At 48.4% G+C, this 21,786-nt stretch overlaps 1 protein-coding gene and 1 long non-coding RNA gene across 3 annotated transcripts; one reads left to right on the top strand and one right to left on the bottom strand.

Annotated features, from left to right (window-relative positions):
• Positions 1 to 1,216: 1,216 nt before the first annotated feature.
• On the bottom strand, positions 1,217 to 20,151 carry LOC105478920 (tubulin beta 6 class V). Of its 2 annotated transcripts, XM_011736650.3 has the most exons (4): positions 20,008 to 20,151; positions 19,563 to 19,671; positions 17,332 to 17,442; positions 1,217 to 2,733 (listed from the first exon to the last, which is right to left on the bottom strand). In XM_011736650.3, exons 1-4 carry the CDS (start codon positions 20,062 to 20,064, stop codon positions 1,670 to 1,672), a joined length of 1,341 nt encoding a protein of 446 aa, XP_011734952.1. In that variant the 5' UTR covers positions 20,065 to 20,151; the 3' UTR covers positions 1,217 to 1,669. The 2 variants fall into 2 exon arrangements, with proteins under 2 accessions (XP_011734952.1, XP_024647707.1); XM_024791939.2 differs by lacking the exons at positions 17,332 to 17,442; positions 19,563 to 19,671; positions 20,008 to 20,151 and adding an exon at positions 6,389 to 7,008.
• A 119-nt stretch (positions 20,152 to 20,270) lies between these two features.
• On the top strand, positions 20,271 to 21,338 carry LOC139360084 (uncharacterized). Its single transcript, XR_011617171.1, has 2 exons — positions 20,271 to 20,676; positions 20,947 to 21,338. It is a non-coding gene; the product is annotated as an uncharacterized lncRNA (long non-coding RNA).
• Positions 21,339 to 21,786: the final 448 nt, after the last annotated feature.

The raw sequence follows: 21,786 nt of genomic DNA, 5'->3' as shown, positions 1-21,786 counted from the left end.
TAAGAGTGACAAAGCCAGACAGCACTGTGTCACCCGTGTTTCTGGGTGAGGTGAGCCACCTTAAGCTCTGGGCCCTGGACGGCTGCCAGTGTGGCCTAGAGCCGCTGCTCAGCCCGCGCAAGTGGCCCTCTGTGCTAGGAGGAGCCGTGGCTACCTGTGCCACCACCATGTGGGGCCTGCTCACGCATGGATCTTTCCTCTCCATGGTCACACGGAACATGTTTTCAGGACAGATGTAGTGGTGAGCTGGTAAGATTTATTTTTACTGTGGTCTCAGAATAGTTCAGATTTCTGCAAAATGATCTGTAATCACCTCAAGTCATGCTGCTGTGTTTAGTGATGAAGTTTCCATCTTCGCAAGGCTGGAGCTTAACAGAATTGCTAGTGAGTGTAAGGCCTGGGGTCACAGCCCACGGGTGTTGTGGTTGTACTGTGGGGCACCCTAACCCTCAGTGGCCCTGAATGACAAAGCTTTGTCTCTCATTCCCTGTCCAACACAGGTCAGAGTGGGCTCTGCCCAGGATGGTCACTCAGGAACCCAGACGGGTGGACAGGAGGGATTGGGGGGGCTGCCCACATGGGAGGCAAAGCAGGGGGGCTGGCACTGGCACTGACGCTTCCACCCGGGGGTGACATGCTATGCTCATAGCAAGTCCCATGTTCACAGCTTCAAGAGGGCAGGAAGAAGTAAAGCAGAAATATTGTCAACAGTGAGGTCTGTACCAGGCACTAGCGGGGCTACCTACCATGCGTGCCCCATGGAGTCCGTCTTTGGAACCTCCAAAGGCGTGGCCGGTGGTAGAAGCCATCAAGTGTGATGGGCCACAGCAGAAAAGGGCCCATCCCTTCCACGCAGGGCTGGCTGTTGGTACCCCAGCTCCCACCCAGCACCCCTGGCTTTGTCTGGAGGCCAAAAGGCCTTTCCTGTGGCTCCTCTGGCTAGAAGGTTGGGGAACCCTAGCCCAGGACCTGACTTGGGATTCTGTGGGCGTCTAAAAGGTGGCTGCGGATGGGAAGAGGGGCTTTTGTTTGTGCTACATTGCCTTCCAGCTATCAACAGTTTTGGCCGCCCCGCTGAAAGCCTCCATTTAAAGAACAGCCCTTTGTTGTTTTCGTGAAGTGGGGAGGAGTTCACCCCAGGGAGAGACCAGTGACCCGAGTAGCCAATGTAACCATACAAAGTAGCTTACGTCATTTATGCACATGGCTAGAGAGATGAAGACACACGTTTAGTAATTTATTATGAATCAATTATTTCAAAGTCCCATACTGCATATTCATGTAAGGCAACACGGCACAACTTCAGGCTTCATCACAAAGGATGAAAAAGACTGTTTCTAACTCCCCTGCTAATTCTCAGACATGCTTGAACACTTAATGGAAGGTGAAGTTTATTTCGTGGCCCCTCAGTTCTCTTTCAAGTCCTCTAGTAGAAAGTCTCCATGGTGTGATCTTCTGACTGGGTAGAACCCGCAAGTAATTCTCTGCTATTTTAAAGTATTGTCTTTGTTCCAGATGACTAATTACATGACTTGGCTGCATTTGTGAGGGGCCGACACCAACACAACGGACCAGTGCACCACTCAGGGCCATGGGGTAGGAGGCACCAGGGTTCAAGAAGGAACTTGCGTGTTGTAGGATCTGAGCTGGAGCGGCTCCTCTATTCCGGCTATCCGTCTATCTCCTCTTCTTCATCCTCAAAAGCTTCCTCCCCGTCATTGGCGGTGGCGTCCTGGTACTGCTGGTACTCGGATACCAGGTCGTTCATGTTGCTCTCGGCCTCGGTGAACTCCATCTCATCCATGCCCTCGCCCGTGAACCAGTGCAGGAAGGCCTTGCGCCGGAACATGGCTGAGAACTGCTCGGAGATGCGCTTGAACAGCTCCTGGATGGCCGTGCTGTTCCCGATGAAGGTGGAGGCCATCTTCAGGCCGCGGGGCGGGATGTCGCACACGGCCACCTTCACGTTGTTGGGGATCCACTCCACGAAGTAGCTGCTGTTCTTGCTCTGGATGGCCAGCATCTGCTCGTCCACCTCCTTCATGGACATGGGCCCGCGGAACACGGTGGCCACGGTCAGGTAGCGGCCGTGGCGCGGGTCGCAGGCTGCCATCATGTTCCTGGCGTCGAACATCTGCTGGGTGAGCTCGGGCACGGTCAGGGCCCGGTACTGCTGGCTGCCGCGGCTGGTGAGCGGCGCGAAGCCGGGCATGAAGAAGTGCAGGCGCGGGAAGGGCACCATGTTCACCGCCAGCTTGCGCAGGTCGGCGTTGAGCTGGCCCGGGAAGCGCAGCGAGGTGGTGACCCCGCTCATGGTGGCCGACACCAGGTGGTTGAGGTCCCCGTAGGTGGGCGTCGTCAGCTTCAGGGTGCGGAAGCAGATGTCGTAGAGCGCCTCGTTGTCGATGCAGTAGGTCTCGTCCGTGTTCTCCACCAGCTGGTGCACCGACAGCGTGGCGTTGTAGGGCTCCACCACCGTGTCCGACACCTTGGGCGAGGGCATGACGCTGAAGGTGTTCATGATGCGGTCCGGGAACTCCTCGCGGATCTTGCTGATGAGCAGCGTGCCCATGCCCGAGCCCGTGCCGCCGCCCAGCGAGTGCGTGAGCTGGAAGCCCTGCAGGCAGTCACAGTGCTCGCACTCCTTCCGCACCACGTCCAGCACCGCGTCCACCAGCTCCGCGCCCTCCGTGTAGTGCCCCTTCGCCCAGTTGTTCCCTGCGCCCGTCTGGCCTGCAACAAAGAGAGTCCCGTGCCGTTTAAACAGGAAGGGGCTGCGCCATCACCGTGCCTGGGCACCGACAAGGAGGGCGTGAAGTGATTCCATGGTGCGCCGTTAGCCAAAGGGAGGGGCCGGGGAAACAGGCACCCACCAACGGGGCAGGTGAGCAAGTGCACTGGTACGTTTTTAGGCAAGTCAGAGTAGCTGCTGATCAATTTTAAAGATGTATATACATTTGGACTGGCTGTTCCATGTTAAATAGGTTAATTCATGCACATGGTAGAATTCAAAGGGAACAAAAGGTATACATTAAAAAAATAAGTTACCTGCCGGGCGCCGTGGCTCATGCCTGTAATCCCAGCACTTTGGGAGGCCGAGGCGGGTGGATCACTTAAAGTCAGGATCACTTAAAGTCAGGACCAGCCTGGGCAACATGGGGAAACCCCATCTCTACTGAAAATACAAAAATTAGCCAGGCGTGGTGGTGGGGAGCCTGTAGTCCCAGCTACTTGGGAGGCTGAGGCAGGAGAATTGCTTGGACCTGGGACCCGGGAGGTGGAGTTCCAGTGAGCTGAGATGGTGCCACTGCACTCCAGCCTGGGTGTCAAGAGTGGGACTCCATCTCAAAAAAACAACAAAATAAAGTTCTCTCCTTTGGGCTTTCTGAATTTTGTACTATGTATTAAGTATTTTATTTTCAAAACTGACACTTTTTCATGTTAATGGAGCCCCTCATTCATCAACCAGAATTACTGTTGCAAAATGTTTGCAGAATCAATTATTTATTCTGCCCCTATAATTAAATACTAAGCACAGGAAGTAATTCCTGCCCTCAAATTCTTTCCAGGCCAGTTGAGAAAAGGAGCTTAATATGCCTGAAAGACGTCTGTGTTTTATGCAGAGTTCAAGTAACAAGAAAGAGACCTAGTCAGTCTGTTTTCTGCATAATGGTGCATTTTTGCCAGACAGGCTTATGTATACCTTTATCTAAAAAATATTTGAATCTGAAAGATTGGCTCTTAAATTTAAAATCCTATTTTTCATTTTATCTCATTTTAAAATGGAGTATTTCACTAGCGGAAGCATTTTTTCCCAGCTGTAAAAATTACACAAGTTTGTATGTCCATATGAACAGATGCACTTAAAGAGGAGTGGGAGGAACTAATTTTTGCTTTTGCTTTTCTGGCACTACAAGTTTCACATAATGCAATGGCTTTCATACACTGCTGTCAACATTTGTATTTATTTATTTAGAGACAAGGTCTCACGCTGTCACCCAGGGTGGTGAACACTGCAGCCTTGAACTCCTGGGCTTCAGTGATTCTCCCACTTCAGCCTCTCGAGTAGCAGGGACTACAGGCACGTGCCACTACACTTGGTTAATGAACATCTGAAAAAACTAGACACTAAATACTTCTCATTCATTTTAAAGTTAACATTATTATTTTTCATAAATCAAATAGTTGCATATAATTTATTTTCTGGAAATAATATAATCACTTTAAAAAACACTCTGTTAAATATATCGATAGAATATATTTAAAATCAGAAATGATTCCAATCAGTTGAAGTTGATTCTTTTTAATTTCCTGTGATTACAAAGTTTTAAATAATGTTATCTACATATATATATATATATATATATTTTTTTTTTTTTTCCTATTAGTTCACTTATCCAAGGGTGAATATTAAATACTGCCAGAATGGGCCAAGGCTTGGGATCAACTCTATTCCTCTTAATTTTTACATATATGAGAAATCTTGTCTACAGATACATGTAAATGGGAATGAATTATGTTCTACAATGTCATTCAGTTCTTTGTCTTCAGAGTTACATCCCAAAATTCAAATAGTGACCTGTTATCAAAAAGTATTTTCAAGCCTGGGCAACATGGCAAAACCCCATCTCTACTAAAAATACAAAAATTAGCTGGGTTTGGTGGTGCATGCCTTTAGTCCCAGCTACTCGGGAGGGTGAGGTGGGAGGAATCACTTAAGCACAGAAGATGGAGGTTGTAGTGAGCCAAGACTGTGCTACAGCACTCCAGCCTGGGTGACAGAGCAAGACCCTGTCTCAAAAAAAAAAAAAAGTATTTTCAATCATCTTTCACGTAATAACTCAATTTTGTTTGTTTATTGATTTATTTTGAGATGGAGTCTTACTCTGTCACCCAGGCTAAAGTGCAGTGGCACAGTATTGTCTCACTGCAACCTCCGCCTCCCAGATTCAAGCAATTCTCCTGCTTCAGGCTCCCGAGAAGCTAGGATTACAGGTGCTGGCACCACACCTAGCTAATTTTTGTATTTTTTAGTAGAGAGAGGGTTTCACCACATTGGCCAGGCTGGTCTCCAACTCTTGACCTCAAGTGATCCGCCCACCTGGCCTCCCAAAGTGCTGGGATTACAGGCCTGAGCCACTGCGCCTGGCCAAGAACTCGATTTTGAAGAAAGCAGAATTGGAAACAACCTGACTTGCAGGTCATGCCATTTTATATCAGTCATTCTTTTCTTGTTTCTGAATGTAAAGCAAAAACGCTTAACCAAGACTTACTAAATACACTCTCACTCTTTCACTTTAAGGCAATTTACTTCAGTATACTTAGAGTTGGGAAAATTGAAATACCTAATTTCTAATATGAGTTTATCAATTTAATTTTTAATAAAATGTTTTAAATATTTTCATGAAATTTTGGGCTGCAGACTTAACTAACTCAAATCATAAAAACTTGCATTGCATTATACAAACCTCTCCCCACTTACTCCCACTTGACTTTTGTCTACACACGGCTGGTGGCAACAATTCACACCACTGCCCAAAGACCAGCTTCTCTGCTCTCACGTGGGCAGGTCCATCCCTGATGCTGCACACACCCTGGGGACACTGAGCTATGAAGCAGTGAAACCACCAAGGCTGCCTCTGAGAGCTGCCAAGTGCTATATCGGGGAAGCAAGCTGCCTTCCACTTGTCGATCTTTAATTAGTGGACAGGGGGCTCCCATGCAGTTGGGGACACCGGCCTGCTCACAGTGAGGTCTACTGGTGGCACCCCTGGGTTCCGCAGTGCATAGCAAGTGCAGCCTTACACACTGGTCCTACTCTTGGAGGGAGAACGAAGCGTTTATCGTGCTAAGCACTGTAGGTGTTCAGTGCAAGAAAAAGTCCGGGATTCTTCATTCAGTGTATTGAACTTAATGTTAAAAGGTACTGGACTGTTAATAACTCCTATCACATACAAAGGATACCCTCCTTAAATATCTAAAGAAGTCCTACAAAATCAGTAAGAAAAACAACAGCCGTTAGGAAAACAGGCAAAGGCTCTAAACATACAGCTCACAGGAAAGGAAATTCCAATAGCTTAGGTGCTGGAAATAATGCTAAACCCTTCTCCGAAGGGAAAGGCAAATTAAAACAAGGAGATTCTGTTTTTCTGCTATGAAACTGACAGAGATCAGAACACCTGAGTTGCACTGGTGAGGGTTTGGGGAAGGCCACTTCCCACAGGAGCTGGTGGAGACAGCCAAGGGCAGTGGCCTCTGGAACAGCTATCAAAATTATCCCCCTAGACACAGCAATTATACTTCTGTAGACCCATACATGTGCAAAATGACATATATACAAATGTTTACTGAGGAACAGTTTATAAGAATAAAAAGGGGAACAACCTACATATTACCTGAAGACTGGTTAAATCCATGGCAGTATCTTTGCAGAGGATACTCTCAGCCATCAACAGGAATGAGGCAGCCATAGTTGTGAAATGGAAAGATTTTCAAAATATGTTGCTGTGGAGCCAGGGAGGGACACTAAGGTACTGAACAGTGTATACAGTTGGCTCCACTGTATGTATGTGAATATATGTGTCTGCCTGAACATATCTGAAAGGACATTCAAGAATCTTAACACTAGTTTGGGGTAGGAAGGAGATCAGCTTTTCACTGTATACCCTTTTGTTCCTTTTAAGTCCTGTGCCATGGAAATGTTTTACCTAGCTAGCTAGCAAAATGAAAAAAAAAATTACTTTATTAAAACATGTACAATGCAATTAAGAAAGCACAGACAGTTGTCTTTGAAGGATGGGGTCCTAAGGGAGTTCAGTTCTAGCTTTATATATTGCTTGTGACATTTTAACTAAAACATGTATTTTATGATAATCAAGTGAAGATTAAAGTATAAAGGAATTTATTATTATTATTTTAGAAATGGGGTCTTCCTTGGCCTGGCGCGGTGGCTCAAGCCTGTAATCCCAGCACTTTGGGAGGCCGAGACGGGCGGATCACGAGGTCAGGAGATCGAGACCATCTTGGCTAACACGGTGAAACCCCGTCTCTACTAAAAAATACAAAAATCTAGCCGGGCGAGGTGGCGGGCGCCTGTAGTCCCAGCTGCTCAGGAGGCTGAGGCAGGAGAATGGCGTAAACCCGGGAGGCGGAGCTTGCAGTGAGCTGAGATCCGGCCACTGCAGTCCAGCCTGGGCAACAGAGCAAGACTCCGTCTCAAAAAAAAAAAAAAGAAATGGGGTCTTCCACTGTTACCCAGGCTGGAGTGCAGTGGTGCAATCATAGCTACTGTGGCGTCCACCTCCTGGGCTCAAGGGATCCTCCTGCCTCAGCCTCCTGAGTAGCTGGGACAATTAAAACATTTTTTTTGGCCGGGCGCAGTGGCTCACGCTTGTAATCCCAACACTTTGGGAGTCCAAGGCGGGCGGATCACAAGGTCAGGAGATTGAGACCATCCTGGCTAACACGGTGAAACCCCGTCTCTACTAAAAATACCAAAAAAATTAGCTGGGCGTGGCAGCGGGCCCCTGTAGTCCCAGCTACTCGGGAGGCTGAGGCAGGAGAATGGCATGAACCCGGGAGGCGGAGCTTGCAGTGAACTGAGATTGCGCCACTGCACTCCAGCCTGGGGGACAGAGCGAGACTCCGTCTAACAACAACAAAAAAAATTTGTAGAGAAGGTCTCCCTATGTTGCCCATGTTGGTCTTAAACTTTTAAACTCAAGTGATCATCCTGTCTTGGTCTCCCAAAGTGCTGGGATTGCAGGTGTGAACCCCTGAGCCCAGCTCTTCTTTAATGAAAAATTTTAAAATGTCATCAGTAAGTGGGAAATTACTAAATGATGACACATACAATGGTAGGCCCTGTGACTGTCATGGAGGATGTCTGAGATACATTAGTGAACTTTTCAAAAGGCTGCAAAATGGTGTATGTAGCAGTATCCCATTTTCCCCAAACAAAATCAGCTTTGTGTGTGCTCGCCTAAGTGCACGTGGACACAGAAAAAAGTCAGCAGGGCTGGGTGCGGTGGCCCATGCCTTAATCCCAGCACTTTTGGGAGACAGGTGGATCACCTGAGGTCAGGAGTTCGAGACCAGCCTGGCCAACATGGGGAAACCCTATCTCTACTAAAAATACAAAAAATTAGCTGGGCGTGGTGGCAGGCGCCTGTAATCCCAGCTACTCCAGAGGCTGAGGCGGGAGAATCACTTGAACCCAGGAGGCGGAGGTTGCAGTGAGCCGAGATGGTGCCATTGCACTCCAGCCTGGGTAACGAGCGAAACTGTATCAAAAAAAGGAAAAATGCCAACAGGACACAGCCCAACTGTCTACACACTCAGTTATCCCCCTAGGGAATAAAACCTCAGGGGCCACTAGTAGAAGGCATTAGAGCATTCCCTTTCTGCACTGTATATACAATCTATGTGTACTGTTTGAAAAAAACATGTACAAGCAGTTTGTTTTAACTTTGACATGGAAACATTAAACACTTTTTTTTTAAGGCCAGCTACGATAATCCTAGCACAGGAAGGTGAAGTGGGAGGATTGCTTGAGCCCAGGAGTTTGAGGCTACAGTGAGCTATGATCACACCACTGCACTCCAGCCTGGGTGACAGGGCCAGACCCCATCTCAAACAAACAAAACCACACATTTAAATATTAAACACTGAAGTTTCCAGAGAGCAGAACTGGCCAGCCGAAACTGACCACAGTGGGCGCTCGCACTTGTCTGCAGCGTCAGCCTCCCTAGATCTCCGTCTCAGTCCCACTGAGAAGTCAGCTCAGCCTTTCTCTCCTATTGCCTTTGCCCCACTTGGCAGTCCAAAGCCCAGTGCCACTGGCACGGCAGGACCCTGTGGCTCTGCAGAGGGGCCGGGCTAGGCAGGTGCCTGCTGTGTGCCTGCGGCACACCCCGTGGGCCTGGCCATTTTAGTACTCTCAGGTGGCCGTTTCCTTGTGTTTTTCACAAGCCGTAGGCGGCGTCTAGAATGTGACTGTTCTCTTACAAACAAGGGATTCTCTTTCTTCCTGCCCAGCTGTGTTGCAGTGAAACCTGGCTGACTGCCTTCTCTTAGTAGACAAAAAAACAGTCACTGTCCTTCCTAAGCCCCCACCAACTTCTCTTCACTCCTTCCCCACCCAACTTCTCAGGCAGCACCTGGCAAGACTACAACATAGGCATTGGGAGGAACGAGCTCAGGGCTGGTCCACACTCAGTGCTAGAACTGTCCCATTTTACAAAGGAAAGACCCAGGGCAGCTGTCAAAATAGCCTAGGACCTATTTCATTAAAATAGCAGAAACCAACAACTGAAAATAGTAGGTGGCTTTTGGCAAACATAGAACCCCAATCAATCGGACCTTGAGCTAGCTGTAAGTGGACGGAGACACTGAACTTGACTCCCTTTGCAGCTCACACCATTTACAGCTTCCTCAATATTTAGAGCATGATTAGCCACGAAATTTTCTGTGCTCTTGATCAAAGTAGGAAGCTGGTGACTTCTGAAAAATATTTTGCTACTGTCCCCTAGCAACAGATGTTCCAGTTAAATATTTGGGAGTTGTGAACTGAACATCTTCTGTACTGATACGGTGTGACGTTAGTGACTTCAGACAGTTAGCAGGAGGCTGCCAACTCTAAGCTTTGGCAGTGGGGCTGCAATAGGTACCCAGGGTTTTCTGAGTCCCCCCTCTGGTTTCGAGCTCACACTGGGTGATGGAGTAAGTATCAAGGGTCTGTGCACTCCTGCCCCCTCTTCTAGCCCTGAATCTGGAAGAAAAAGAAATACAGAAAGAGGCTGGAAGAATGTTTACCTTTCTGGTGCTTCGTTCTTTTCCCATAAAACTTTCCAACAATCAAATAGGCATGACTGCTATGCAACCAGCAATTCATTACAGAAAAGTTTTTCTTTCTTTTTTTTGAGACAGGGTCTTGCTCTGTCACCCAGGCTGGAGTGCAGTGGCGCGAACACTGCTCACTGTAACCTCAACCTCCCTAGCTCAAGTGATCCTACCACCTCAGCCTCCTGAATAGCTGGGACCCCAGGTGCACACCACCATGCCTAGCTAATTAAATTTTTTTTTGTACAGAGAGGATCTCACTATGTTGCCCAGGCTGACCTTCAACTCCTGGGCTCAAGTGATCTACTTGCCTCAGCCTCCCAAAGTGTTGGGATTATGGGCATGAGCCACTGTCCAACTGCTAAGTTTTTTCTTTTTCTTTTTTTTTTTTGACAGGGTCTCGCTCCATCACCCAGGGGGCAGTACAGTGGCTCGATCTCGACTCACTGCAACCTCTGCCTCTCAGGTTCCAGCAATTCTCCTGCCTCAGCCTCCCGAGTAGCTGGGATTACAGGCGCCTGCTACCACGTCTGGCTAATTTTTGTATTTTCTGTAGAGACAGGGTTTCACCATGTTGGCCAGGCTGGTCTCGAACTATTGCCCTCAGGTGATCTGCCCGTCTGCGCCTCCCAAAGTGCTGGGATTACAGGTAACTTTCACTCTTAAAAGTGTACACTACTAATGTGAGTGAGTGTTCCTAAATAATTTCACACTCTATTTGGAAATGGAATGACACTGGTTTATTGTAATTTACCAACTCTAACTGAAACAATATGGTATAAAGCCAGTGAGGACAGATCATCTCCAGTTCACAGACAATTCTGCCTCTTTTACTGGAGAACGACTTAAAAACTATTTAGCTAAACAATATAGAATGTTTATACATTCCGGATACTTCTCCATTCTCCATAATATGTTATTTTAACAAATAAGCATATTCATTTAAACAAGTCACAATTCTTAAAATGGTGTCAACTTGCTAAAATTCCTATTAAAGACGTATCATGTCAGTACAACTTGTTGAAAACTTAAAACATTCTCAATCAAAAATAGGGTTGCATGTCAGACGAAGCAAAGATGCAAGAAGCAATTTCGGGGAAGTTTTTATGTGCCAAAGGTCATTTCTAATGTTTTTGAAGGCTTACAGGGACAGTTAGACAACTAAATGGGCACCGTAGGTCTGTCTTAATTTGTCTTAATCTTCGCGACCCCATTTGTCAACAGCTAGAAAGACCTTACACTCTCCCAATGTTCAATTCAAATAAACCAAAGAAAACTTCACAATTGCTCAAGTGGCAGCTATGAGAAACTAGCTTCTCACCACTTCAGTAGTTTGTGATGCACTCATTTCATAAAGATCAGTTCATGGCTTTGACTCTCTTGAGGCCTGGCCAGGTCCGGACTGCACTGCGCTGACAGCTGGTGGGTGAGGCCTCCTCGGGGCACCCATCCAGACTGGGTTGGGTCCCTCAGTGGCTGCCAGGCCTGGGGCAGACTGGGCCGGGGCCAGACAGCCATGACCTGCCGAAACCTTCTCCATGAAAGCTGCTTTTTCCGTGACCCCACCTTTTAGACAACTGACATCTTTCTTTTGACACAGTTAAGGCATGCAAAAGCATACGAAAAACAATACCATGAATCTCTACACACCTACTACCCCTTTAAGAAATAAAACCAGCCACTGGTACATGAAGCCCTGTATAACAAGTCTGAGTGTGAACATACTAAACTATGTAGAATTGGATACTTTTTTCCTATTTTATCTCAAAAAGCAGTAATGGGTGTGGCATGAGTTTCAGCTAACCACCCTTCCCCTGGGGAACAGTGCAGTGTGCGCTGAGTTGCATTTTAATATCCTGTCTTCCGGCTCCTGTGTGTGAGAGTCCTGGCGTGATATGTGTGCAGGTTTCTCTGTTTTACACTGACAATTTATGTCAGCATAGAATAGAAGGGCCAAATTCAGAGCTGTTCTTACACTTCCTATAAAGTAGTTTGTAAAGCTCTGAGTCTCTCATAAAATAAGCATTCAGGTGCTACGTTTCTTTGAAAAGTTTAATTTCAGGCAAAAGTGCAGCAAAAACTGTGCTCTCAGACACTGCTGGTGGCATTAATCCAACCGGAAGTGTGTAAAAAGGGCTTAAATCTCTTCACTCTTTGACCCTGTAATTTTGCTTTTTGAGAATCTATTCTGAAATCAAAGTCAGAAACTGACAAATTGAAGTGAATCAAGATGTTCAATATTCATTTTAAGAACAAATTGGAAAGAAACAGCTTCCTGATTATTGGCCATTATATAGTTGCATAAAGAATTAATTACACATTATGGAGCTATTAAAAATTATGGATTTTGGCCGGGCGAGGTGGCTCAAGCCTGTAATCCCAGCACTTTGGGAGGCCGAGATGGGCGGATCACGAGGTCAGGAGATCGAGACCATCCTGACTAACACAGTGAAACCCCGTCTCTACTAAAAATACAAAAACTTAGCCGGGCGAGGTGGCAGGCGCCTGTAGTCCCAGCTACTCGGGAGGCTGAGGCAGGAGAATGGCGTGAACCCGGGAGGCGGAGCTTGCAGTGAGCTGAGATCCGGCCACTGCACTCCAGCCTGGGTGACAGAGCGAGGCTCCGTCTCAAAAAAAAAAAAAAAAAAAAATTATGGATTTTAGAAACTGAATATGGTTTATAATGTCCAATGGAAAAAGATATAAATGATACCATGATTACAACTAATGAAGCCAGCAAAAAGACAGAAACAAAGATGAAAAATATACCTCAGTGCTGACAATGATTATACTAAAATGATGGGCATACAGAATTTTTTTTTAACTCTAGTTTTAAACTTTCTAAGACTGTGGTTATATTAGTTTTTGCTGAAAAAAAGCAAAGTTTAGAAAGCAAAGCAAAGTAAAAATTAAAAATAAATACAAATCACTCAGGATGGTGGGGAGATCTCCCTTTTAAATATATTCCCCTTTATGAGACAATGTCAGCTGTGTCACCTGCTGTGCTTCCTTTTTTGGATTTAGTTGCCAGAAACCCAGAGCTAAAATTAATTCTCAGCCACAGCTGAGCTCACAGTTGACTCTGTGTTGTAAACTGCTACATTTATGCCTGTCTTTTACTGTTGTTTCATATCCTTGTTTGAAGAAGGTATATACTTGACATAACTAAAACTTTAAGATCTTCTTTATCTATAAAAATTCACAGACGTTCTTGTAACTGTTTCCCTATCTCAGGAAGGACTCCTGCGGGGGAGGCAGGCAGGCAGGCAGCGGGGGAGGCAGGCAGGCAGCGCGGGGAGGCAGGCAGCGGGGGAGGCAGGCAGCGGGGGAGGCAGGCAGCGGGGGAGGCAGGCAGCGGGGGAGGCAGGAAGCGAGGGAGGCGGGTTTTCACTGCATGGCCTTTCCAGCTGTGCAGCACGTGCACACACTGCCTATCAAAGAAGAGGTGTGATTTCTAAAAGGTGTGTTAGTTGGAAACACACGAATTGTGTCTCGTAAAGCTCACTGAGACTACGGTAGACTCAACCAACTGTAATTCAGACTCAAGAAATCTTAGCTGTCCGCTCAGATTCTCACCAAAAATCCACTGAACCTCACAAGACTGGGCAGAATTCTACAAGGAGGTGGGGAGACAGGGCCATTTCTTCTTGCAGATTCTTACAAGGGTCTGTGACCCCAAGATGCTTGGGGGTCCTTCCTTTCAGACAGTGAAGTGAAGACACCCAGAGAAGGGAACTGATACCCCCAATGGGCACAGAGCTAGGGTCAGCTGCTCAGTTTCCCTCTCCCAGTGCGGTGCTTTCTTCCTGGCTACGTTAACTTGGGAATGTGGTCCAGAAAGAAGCTGTGGCTGCTGAGTCTATACCTACTTAGTAAGTGAGTTATTCAATGCTGATCTGTATAAAGTAGGGTCGTCCTTTTTCCTTCCTCACAATACAGAATATTAATGTTATCCAAGTCAGGTTTTCATTACAGTACTCAGAGAGCAGTCCCTCCAAACTGACAAGGATGACACTGAGCAAGAGGAGCTCTCAGACACCCGCCATGGGCATGCACATGGATTCAGCTCTTCTGGAGGCCAATCTGCAATCTCTATGTGTGAGCATTTCTGCAGAACAGATTCCGTGAACTGGAACCCTTGGATGGGAATTACTGATTTGCTCAATCTACTAAGTAGTTCTCTGAACAGCTGTTATTTTCCCAAACACATTCACCGACACTAGGTCTTAGCAGCTTCTAAAATACTGGCCAATCTGGTGGCAGAAAAATATTTTGTTTTAATTGCCCCTCACCTCTAGTTACTAGTAAATTTTGTCTCCAGGTATTTATAGTTTTATTACAATTGTGAATAGAATGTGTTTGCCAGTGATTATTGCTTTTAATGTGATTTATCTGTTCCAGTTTGCTGGGACCCTGACAGTTTTACCACTCAAAGTCTAGTGTCCTGGGGAACACCTCCTCCCAGTTCCAGGTAAATCAGAAAGATTGGTAACCTGATAGCAGAACAATTAATTTCTGAATATTTTATCTTGTGTCTGGCTCCCTTACTAAAGTCTTGTAAGTGCTAGTCATTTTTCAGCTGATAGTGTATCTAGAAACTCCAAGAGAATCATTTCATCAACAAATAACACTTTTGTCTTTTCCTTTACATGATTTGCATATTTTCTTTCTCTGGTTTTTGTGCACTGGCTAAAGCCTTCAGAACATGGAACAATTGTAGAGACAATGGACATCTGTTTCTTATACCTAATTCTGCTGGGAATGCTTCTAATGTTTCACCAGGGAGTATAATGTTGCTATGGGTTTCTGGTAGATAGTCTGTAAATAAAGGAAGTTTCTTTCTATTTCCAGCTTACATAGAAGTTTTTTTGTCCTCTACAAATCGGGAACATATCCAAAACTTTATCTTTTTTTTTGAGACAGAGTTTCATTCTTGTTGCCCAGGCTGGAGTGCAATGGCATGATCTTGGTTCACCGCAACCTCTGCCTCCAAGGTTCAAGTGATTCTCCTGCCTCAGCTTCCTGAGCAGCTGGGATTACAGGCATGCACCACCACACTGGGCTAATTTTGTATTTTTAGTAGAGATGGGGTTTCTCCATGTTGGTCAGGCTGGTCTCGAACTCTCGACCTCAAGTGATCCACCTGCCTTGGCCTCCCAAAGTGCTGGGATTACAGGCATTAACTACTGCTCCTGGCCTCCAAAACTTTAATCTCTTTAAAAAAATTGTTTCCTGCTGGGAGTCAAAAAAAACTCCACTTTTTGGGGGCATCTATTAAGATGTTGTCTTTAATCTATTAGTAGACTTCTTTTTTTTTTTTTTTTTTTTTTTTTTTGAGACGGAGTCTCACTCTGTCGCCCGGGCTGGAGTACAGTGGCCGGATCTCAGCTCACTGCAAGCTCCGCCTCCCGGGTTTACGTCATTCTCCTGCCTCAGCCTCCCGAGTAGCTGGGACTATAGGCGCCCGCCACCTCGCCCGGCTAGTTTTTTGTATTTTTTTAGTAGAGACGGGGTTTCACTGTGTTAGCCAGGATGGTCTCGATCTCCTGGCCTTGTGATCCGCCCGTCTCGGCCTCCCAAAGTGCTGGGATTACAGGCTTGAGCCACCGCGCCCGGCCAGTAGACTTCTTAATGTTGAACCATCCTTGCATTCCTGGGATGTTGCTAGTATTTCTCAAACACTTATTTTGTAGTAGACATTCTAAGTGTTTATTTAATCCTTACATCTTACTAAGAGGTAGACAGTCCCACTTATGATGAGGAAATTAAGTCACAAGTAAGTTAAATAAGTCTAAGGCCACATAGTGAGTGGAAGGGCCAATATTTTAACTCAGGGAGTGTGGCAGCAGAGCCAGAGTCCTAACCATTACACTATCTAATAGCACATTGGTCACAATGTGCTACTAATATATATATATTTTTAAATGCAACTGCATTTGATATTCTAAGTATTTTATTTTGGATTTTTGCAGTAAGTTTGATACACAGCTTTTACTTGTATGTTCTAGTAGAAGCTACCTAGCCTCATAGGAAATGTTGGGAAGTTTTCCATCATTTTCTCTCTGGAATGGTTTGGATAATGGGGATTGTCTGTTATCCTCAATTAAACTATCTCTTCCTGGTGCCTTTTGAGAAAGGGGTTGGAATGTAGATTTTTCATGATGTATTTGATTCCTACACCATAGTGCTTTTAAGCCAGAATCAGTCTTGAAATTCTTCACATTTTCTTGGAAGACACTGCCTTTCACAGGTATTGGAAATGTTTGATTGAGTGAGGCATTTTTTTTTTAAAAGCAATAATGTAAATAGATATGTGGTCTCTAACATTAAAATAGTCAGGTGGGAAACTTCCAAATCTGCCACCTATCCTGTGGGTTCTACTTGATAACACTAATGGTACCACTTCATTTAATTTTATATAATTTTCTTTAGAAGTCTGCAGAAAGACAGGTTTACCATCATTTTTTAGGTGGAAGAAGCGAGGAAAAAAAGGATTTACCTAATTCTGATAAAACCAATATAGGAACCAAAAACAAATGGCAAATAACTTTATAATGATGGGGAGAAATAAGCTAATGTCTAAAACTGTTTCTTAGTTTTTCTTTTTTTGTTTTTTGCTATTTTTGAGACAAAGTCTCACTCTGTCGCCCAGGTTGGAGTGCAGTAGTGCAATCTTGGCTCACTGCAACCTCTACCTCCTGGGTTCCAGCGATTCTCCTGCCTCAGCCTCCTGACTGGCACGTGCCACTACGCCTGGCTAATTTTTTGTATTTTTAGTAGAGACGGGGTTTCACCATGTCAGCCAGGATGGTATTGATCTCCTGACCTCGTGATCCACCTGTCTCGGCCTCCCAAAGTGGTGGGATTACAGGCATGAGCCACCGTGCCTGGCCTGGTTTTTGTTTTTTAATCAAGAACTACCAGTAGAAGAATTTCATTTAGAGATATAGAGGTTCCTTCCCACCAAAAAAGTCAAGATTTAAAAAAAAAACTGGGCCAGGCGCGGTGGCTCAAGCCTGTAATCCCAGCACTTTGGGAGGCCGAGACGGGCGGATCATGAGGTCAGGAGATCGAGACCGTCCTGGCTAACACGGTGAAACCCCGTCTCTACTGAAAAATACAAAAAACTAGCCGGGCGCGGTGGCAGGCGCCTGTAGTCCCAACTACTCGGGAGGCTGAGGCAGGAGAATGGCGTGAACCCGGGAGGCGGAGCTTGCAGTGAGCTGAGATCCGGCCACTGCACTCCAGCCTGGGCGGCAGAGCGAGACTCTGTCTCAAAAAAAAAATAAAAATAAAAAAATAAAAATAAATAAAAAAATTAAAAAAAAAACTTCCTTGTGATGAACCCAGCTAGGGATAAGGAGGGGTGGGTCTAGGAACCACTGATTTCCATTCACACTTTTTCTATGACACGTGATGCTTTAAATCTGGCATATAAACTAAGTTGATTTTAAAAAAAAAAAAGAAGAAAGTGAGAAAGATGGAACCTACCAAAGATGAAGTTGTCAGGCCGGAAAAGCTGCCCGAAAGGCCCGGACCGCACGCTGTCCATGGTGCCTGGCTCTAAGTCCACCAGGGCGGCCCTGGGCACATATTTCTGAGCTGGAGGAGAAAAGAACCATCCACAAGAGTTACTTTCAGGTTTCTAAAGGAATTGACTTCAATTCCCACCAATTGACTTTCAAGTCCCACCAGTTCTAGCTGCCTGAAATGGATCACCCAGGGTCTTTTCAGAGAGGGTACAGGAACTTTCTTACAATCACAGAATTGGCTGGGCGCACTGGCTCATCCCTGTAATCTCAGCACATTGGGAAGCCAAGGTGGGCAGATCGCTTGAACCCAGAAGTTCGAGACCAGCCTGGGCAACAGAGCAAAACCCTGTTTCTAAACACAAACAAACAAAACGAAAAAACAAAAAAAATTAGCTACGTGTGGTTGGTGGTGTGCACCTCTAGTCCTAGTTACTCTGGAAGCTGAGGTGGCAGGATCATCTAAACCCAGTTGTGCCACTGTACTCCTAGCCTGGGGCTACAGAGTGAGACCCTGTCTTTTTTTTTTTTTTGAGATGGAGTCTCGCTCTGTCACCCAGGCTGGAGTGCAGTGGCCCGATCTCGGCTCATTGCAAGCTCTGCCTCCCATTCTCCTGCCTCAGCCTCCTGAGTAGCTGGGACTACAGGAGCCCGCCACCACGCCTGGCTAATTGTTTGTATTTTCAGTAGAGATGGGGTTTCACCAGGTTAGCCAGGATGGTCTAGACCTCCTGACCTTGTGATCTGCCCGCCTTGTCCTCCCAAACTGCTGGGATTACAGGCGTGAGCCACCGCGCCCAGCCGAGACCCTGTCTCTTAAAAAAAAAAAAGAAAAAAAATCCCAGAACCTTAACACTGGAATGAGGAATGAGCCCAGGCATGACCTGGCAGAGGAGGTTCCAGGAAGAGGCAGGATGAGAAATCAAGTCCCCTGACTTCCTGCCTACTGTATTTTCCAGCTCACCCTGACACCTCTTTCCTGTTAGGAAGTTTTAGGACTTTAGCTCCATGGAAATAAACTATGTATTACAGAAAATTGCCAGGTTTGGATGAAATTCTCTGCTTTGTGACACCTCCCCCATGCATACACATACATGTGCCCATGTGCAGTGTGAGCACCTTGTTACCGGGAGCACTCCACTGGCTCTGTTTCCCCAGAGTCACTCTCATTTTGAGTCAGAGTGTTCTTGTGTGGAATTTTCATGCCAATTGGGCTAGAACTTGTTCCCAGTGAGGACAAGGTTAATGATTCCAAATAGGACCTGCTCTTCAACTCCTGTCCTGCAGTGCACACACCCAGATCGAAAATGGATGTACCCAAGCTGGGCGAGGGGTTAACAGGAAGTGCAGTGTATACTGGAACTGTCCTTAGTGTCCTCTAGAAATTTCATCTTCCATGCCCTGATGTTCCCCGCCAGTCATTGCTGCATAAATTAATAAAACTCCACTAGTTGCTCAGAACTGCCTGCAGTTTCAACTTCCAGGGAGGTTAAAGTCTTTTTAGAGGTCTGCAAGGGACCAGAAGAGTCACTGAAGAGAGCGTTTCTCAAATTTTTAGCCAAGAATCCCCAGTAAGAGATACATTTTAAACTGGGGATTAAAAAAAAAAAAAAAGCTTTGTTTTTCCCAAGGATCCTTGAGAAACGCTCTAATTTACTCTAACAGGTCTCGATCTGTCACCCAGGCTGGAGTGCAGTGGCACGATCACAGCTCACTGCAGCCTCGACCTCCTCGGCTCAAGCCCTCAGTTAACTGGTAATACAGGGGCGGGCCACCGCGCCCGGCGAATTTTAAAATTGTTGGAGATCGGGGCGGGAGGGGGCCGGGGTGTGGACAGCCCAGGCTGGTCCTGAACTCCTGGGCCCAAATGATCCTCCAGTCTCGGCTTCCCAAAGCGCTGGGATCAGAGGCTTGAGCCACCGCGCCCGGCCAGACAGAGAAGGCTGGACAGGAACCGCTGCGCTGATTTCACAGCGCGAACCAGCGCTCTGGCCCTCGGGATAGGCCGAATCCAGCTGCTTGAATAATAAACTGACGGCGGATTTCCCGCCCCGGAGGAGCGAAGGGAGTGGCCGGGCCTCCCGCTACGTCCCGGGAGAACTTTTCCCGAAGCAAACGAGCCGCGCGCAGAGGCGGCGCCCGAGCGTCCACGCGGGTCCCGGCCGGGCAGGGCGCGGCGGCCGCGATACTCACACGATGACTCATTGTAGTAGACGCTGATTCTCTCCAGCTGCAGCGCCGAGTCTCCCACGTAGCCCCCGGCCGGGTCGATGCCGTGCTCATCGCTGATCACTTCCCAGAACTTGGGCAGGGCGAGGCGAGGGGGACAGACGCTCAGAACCCAGAACCCGCACGCCGCCATCCGCGCCCACCCCGGGCGCCCCGGCGGCCGAATTCCAGGCGCGCCTGAGCCGCCGGCAGCCGCTCCCAGTTGGGGTGGGGGCGGGGAGCGAGGAGCGGAGGTTCCCCGGCCGGCCACGCCCTGGGCGCTCCCTCCCTGCGGCCCGCGCGGGTCCGCACCGGGCTCCGAGGACCCAGGGGCGCAGAGCTGGTGCGCGCCCGTGGGGGGTCGCGCCGGGAGACCCGGGGCCCTGCAGCCGCCCACCCGCGGGGAAGCCCCGTGCAGCGCCAGGCCCACCTTGGTGCCGATCTGGTTCCCGCACTGGCCCGCCTGGATGTGCACGATCTCCCTCATGGCGGGCGCGGCTCTGCGCTGGGCACTGGCTCTGCGGACGACGGCGGCAACTGCCGGCCGGCTGCGAGCGTCCCGGGGCCGACTCTCCGCGCCCCCGCCCCCGCCCCGCCGCTCGCCAATGGCTGTGGGCCCCGCCCCGCCGCCCCCGCTCGACGCCGCGGCCCAGCCTGCAGCGGGCGAGGAAGGACGCGGACGCCAGTCGGGGACCCTCGCCGGGAGCCGGGCGGAAAAGGACGGGCCAGGGGCTGGCGGGGAGGAGACGGGAAGGGGCGCGGCGCCCGCCCCCACCCCCGTTTTGCTGCCCCTCGCGGTGCCGCGCCCGAGGGAGACGCGAGTCGGGCCGGGGCGTCGGGGCGGCGGAGCCGACGTGGCCCGCGGGGTCCCAGCGCTGCGCCCGGAGTCCTGCAGCCGCCCGCGGCGAGCCCAGCCCAGCGGGGAGACGGCCCTGGGGCGCGGCGGTGGAGCTTTTCGGGGTCTCTGATCCCTGCGCCCCCGGCCGCACCCCGGGCGCACGTTTTTAGGGCCTCCCCGTCCTGCTGTTTCCGTCTCCGGAGATACAGGGGCCCTTCCGCTCCGACGACCCCCACCCCTTTGGAACGGGGTTTAGCTCAGGTGACTATAGAGCTGGATCCGAATGAACACCCCCTGCGCCGGGTCTACGCAGCCGACCCCTCACGCGTTAGCGAAGAAATGCGCTTCGGCCTGGGAGGGCGCGCGCGAGTCCGTCTTCCCGGCCAGTTTTGCGTGGTGGAAGGGAATGACCGCGGATGCGGGCCGGGTGACTTGGATTTTAATGACCGCGGATGCGGGCCGGGTGACTTGGATTTTAATGACCGCGGATGCGGGCCGGGTGACTTGGATTTTAATTCTAGCTGTTTCTAGTTGACAGTGCACTTCAGCGGACTCCTCTGTTAACGGAAAAGGTTACCGTAGGGGACCACCGAGAGCCTTTCAGCCTCCAAAATGCGGGATGCTCCGGCGTCTGCGGTCGGTGTGCATGCATCAGGGCTTTTGCGGGAGTTTCCTCACTTGAACGCTTCAGACTGGGACCTCCAGGGGAGCCTCTGCGTCCCCTCCCAGGCCCTTGGAAACGCCGCACAGGAGGAAGCGACGATGTTCTGTAATTTGCACTGGCACTTTCTTTTTAGATGAAAACTTTGGGAAAATCCTAATTGTTTGTGTACATGTTTGCGTGTTTGGAAGGGAGTGGAGAACTTTAAAAGTTTTTCTTTTGGAGTTTTCCAAATGTTTCCAAATTAAGGAATTTTTTTTAAGCCTTGGGTCCCCGCCTCCCCACTGCTGTCTCCACCCCAGTGCAGCTCCTCGGCCTTTTTTCGGGTCCCCACACCTCTTTACACAGCCACACGCCCAGGTAGCAGAGGAGGCGGCCACAGCCCAGCTCCTGCGCTCCCATTTCAAACTTTGAGCCTGAGATTACCCAGCCACCTTCTCCTGAGTCCTCAACACCCTTATTTAGGCTGTTTGTTTCCATTGCTTAATTATTGACTCCAACGAGGCTATCTTAACCCATCTGGCCGGCCCGAAGTCTAGTGTGGGGAGCGGAGGGCCTGTGCATCCCTGGAGGAACCCTTCCTCCAACTTTAGTCTCGCTCTCTAAGAAATCCAGCCATCAAGTGGTTTAAAAGAGCTTACTTTAGAAGCTTTGGTCGTTTGCTGAAATAGGCACCCTTTCAGTGCTAGTCCTTGGGTGGAATTTAGGTC

This window comes from Macaca nemestrina, chromosome 19 (assembly GCF_043159975.1).
Source record: "Macaca nemestrina isolate mMacNem1 chromosome 19, mMacNem.hap1, whole genome shotgun sequence".
Lineage (NCBI taxonomy): Eukaryota > Metazoa > Chordata > Mammalia > Primates > Cercopithecidae > Macaca > Macaca nemestrina.
Note: the sequence above shows the minus strand (reverse complement) of the source record. Positions and strands in the feature narration are given on the sequence as shown.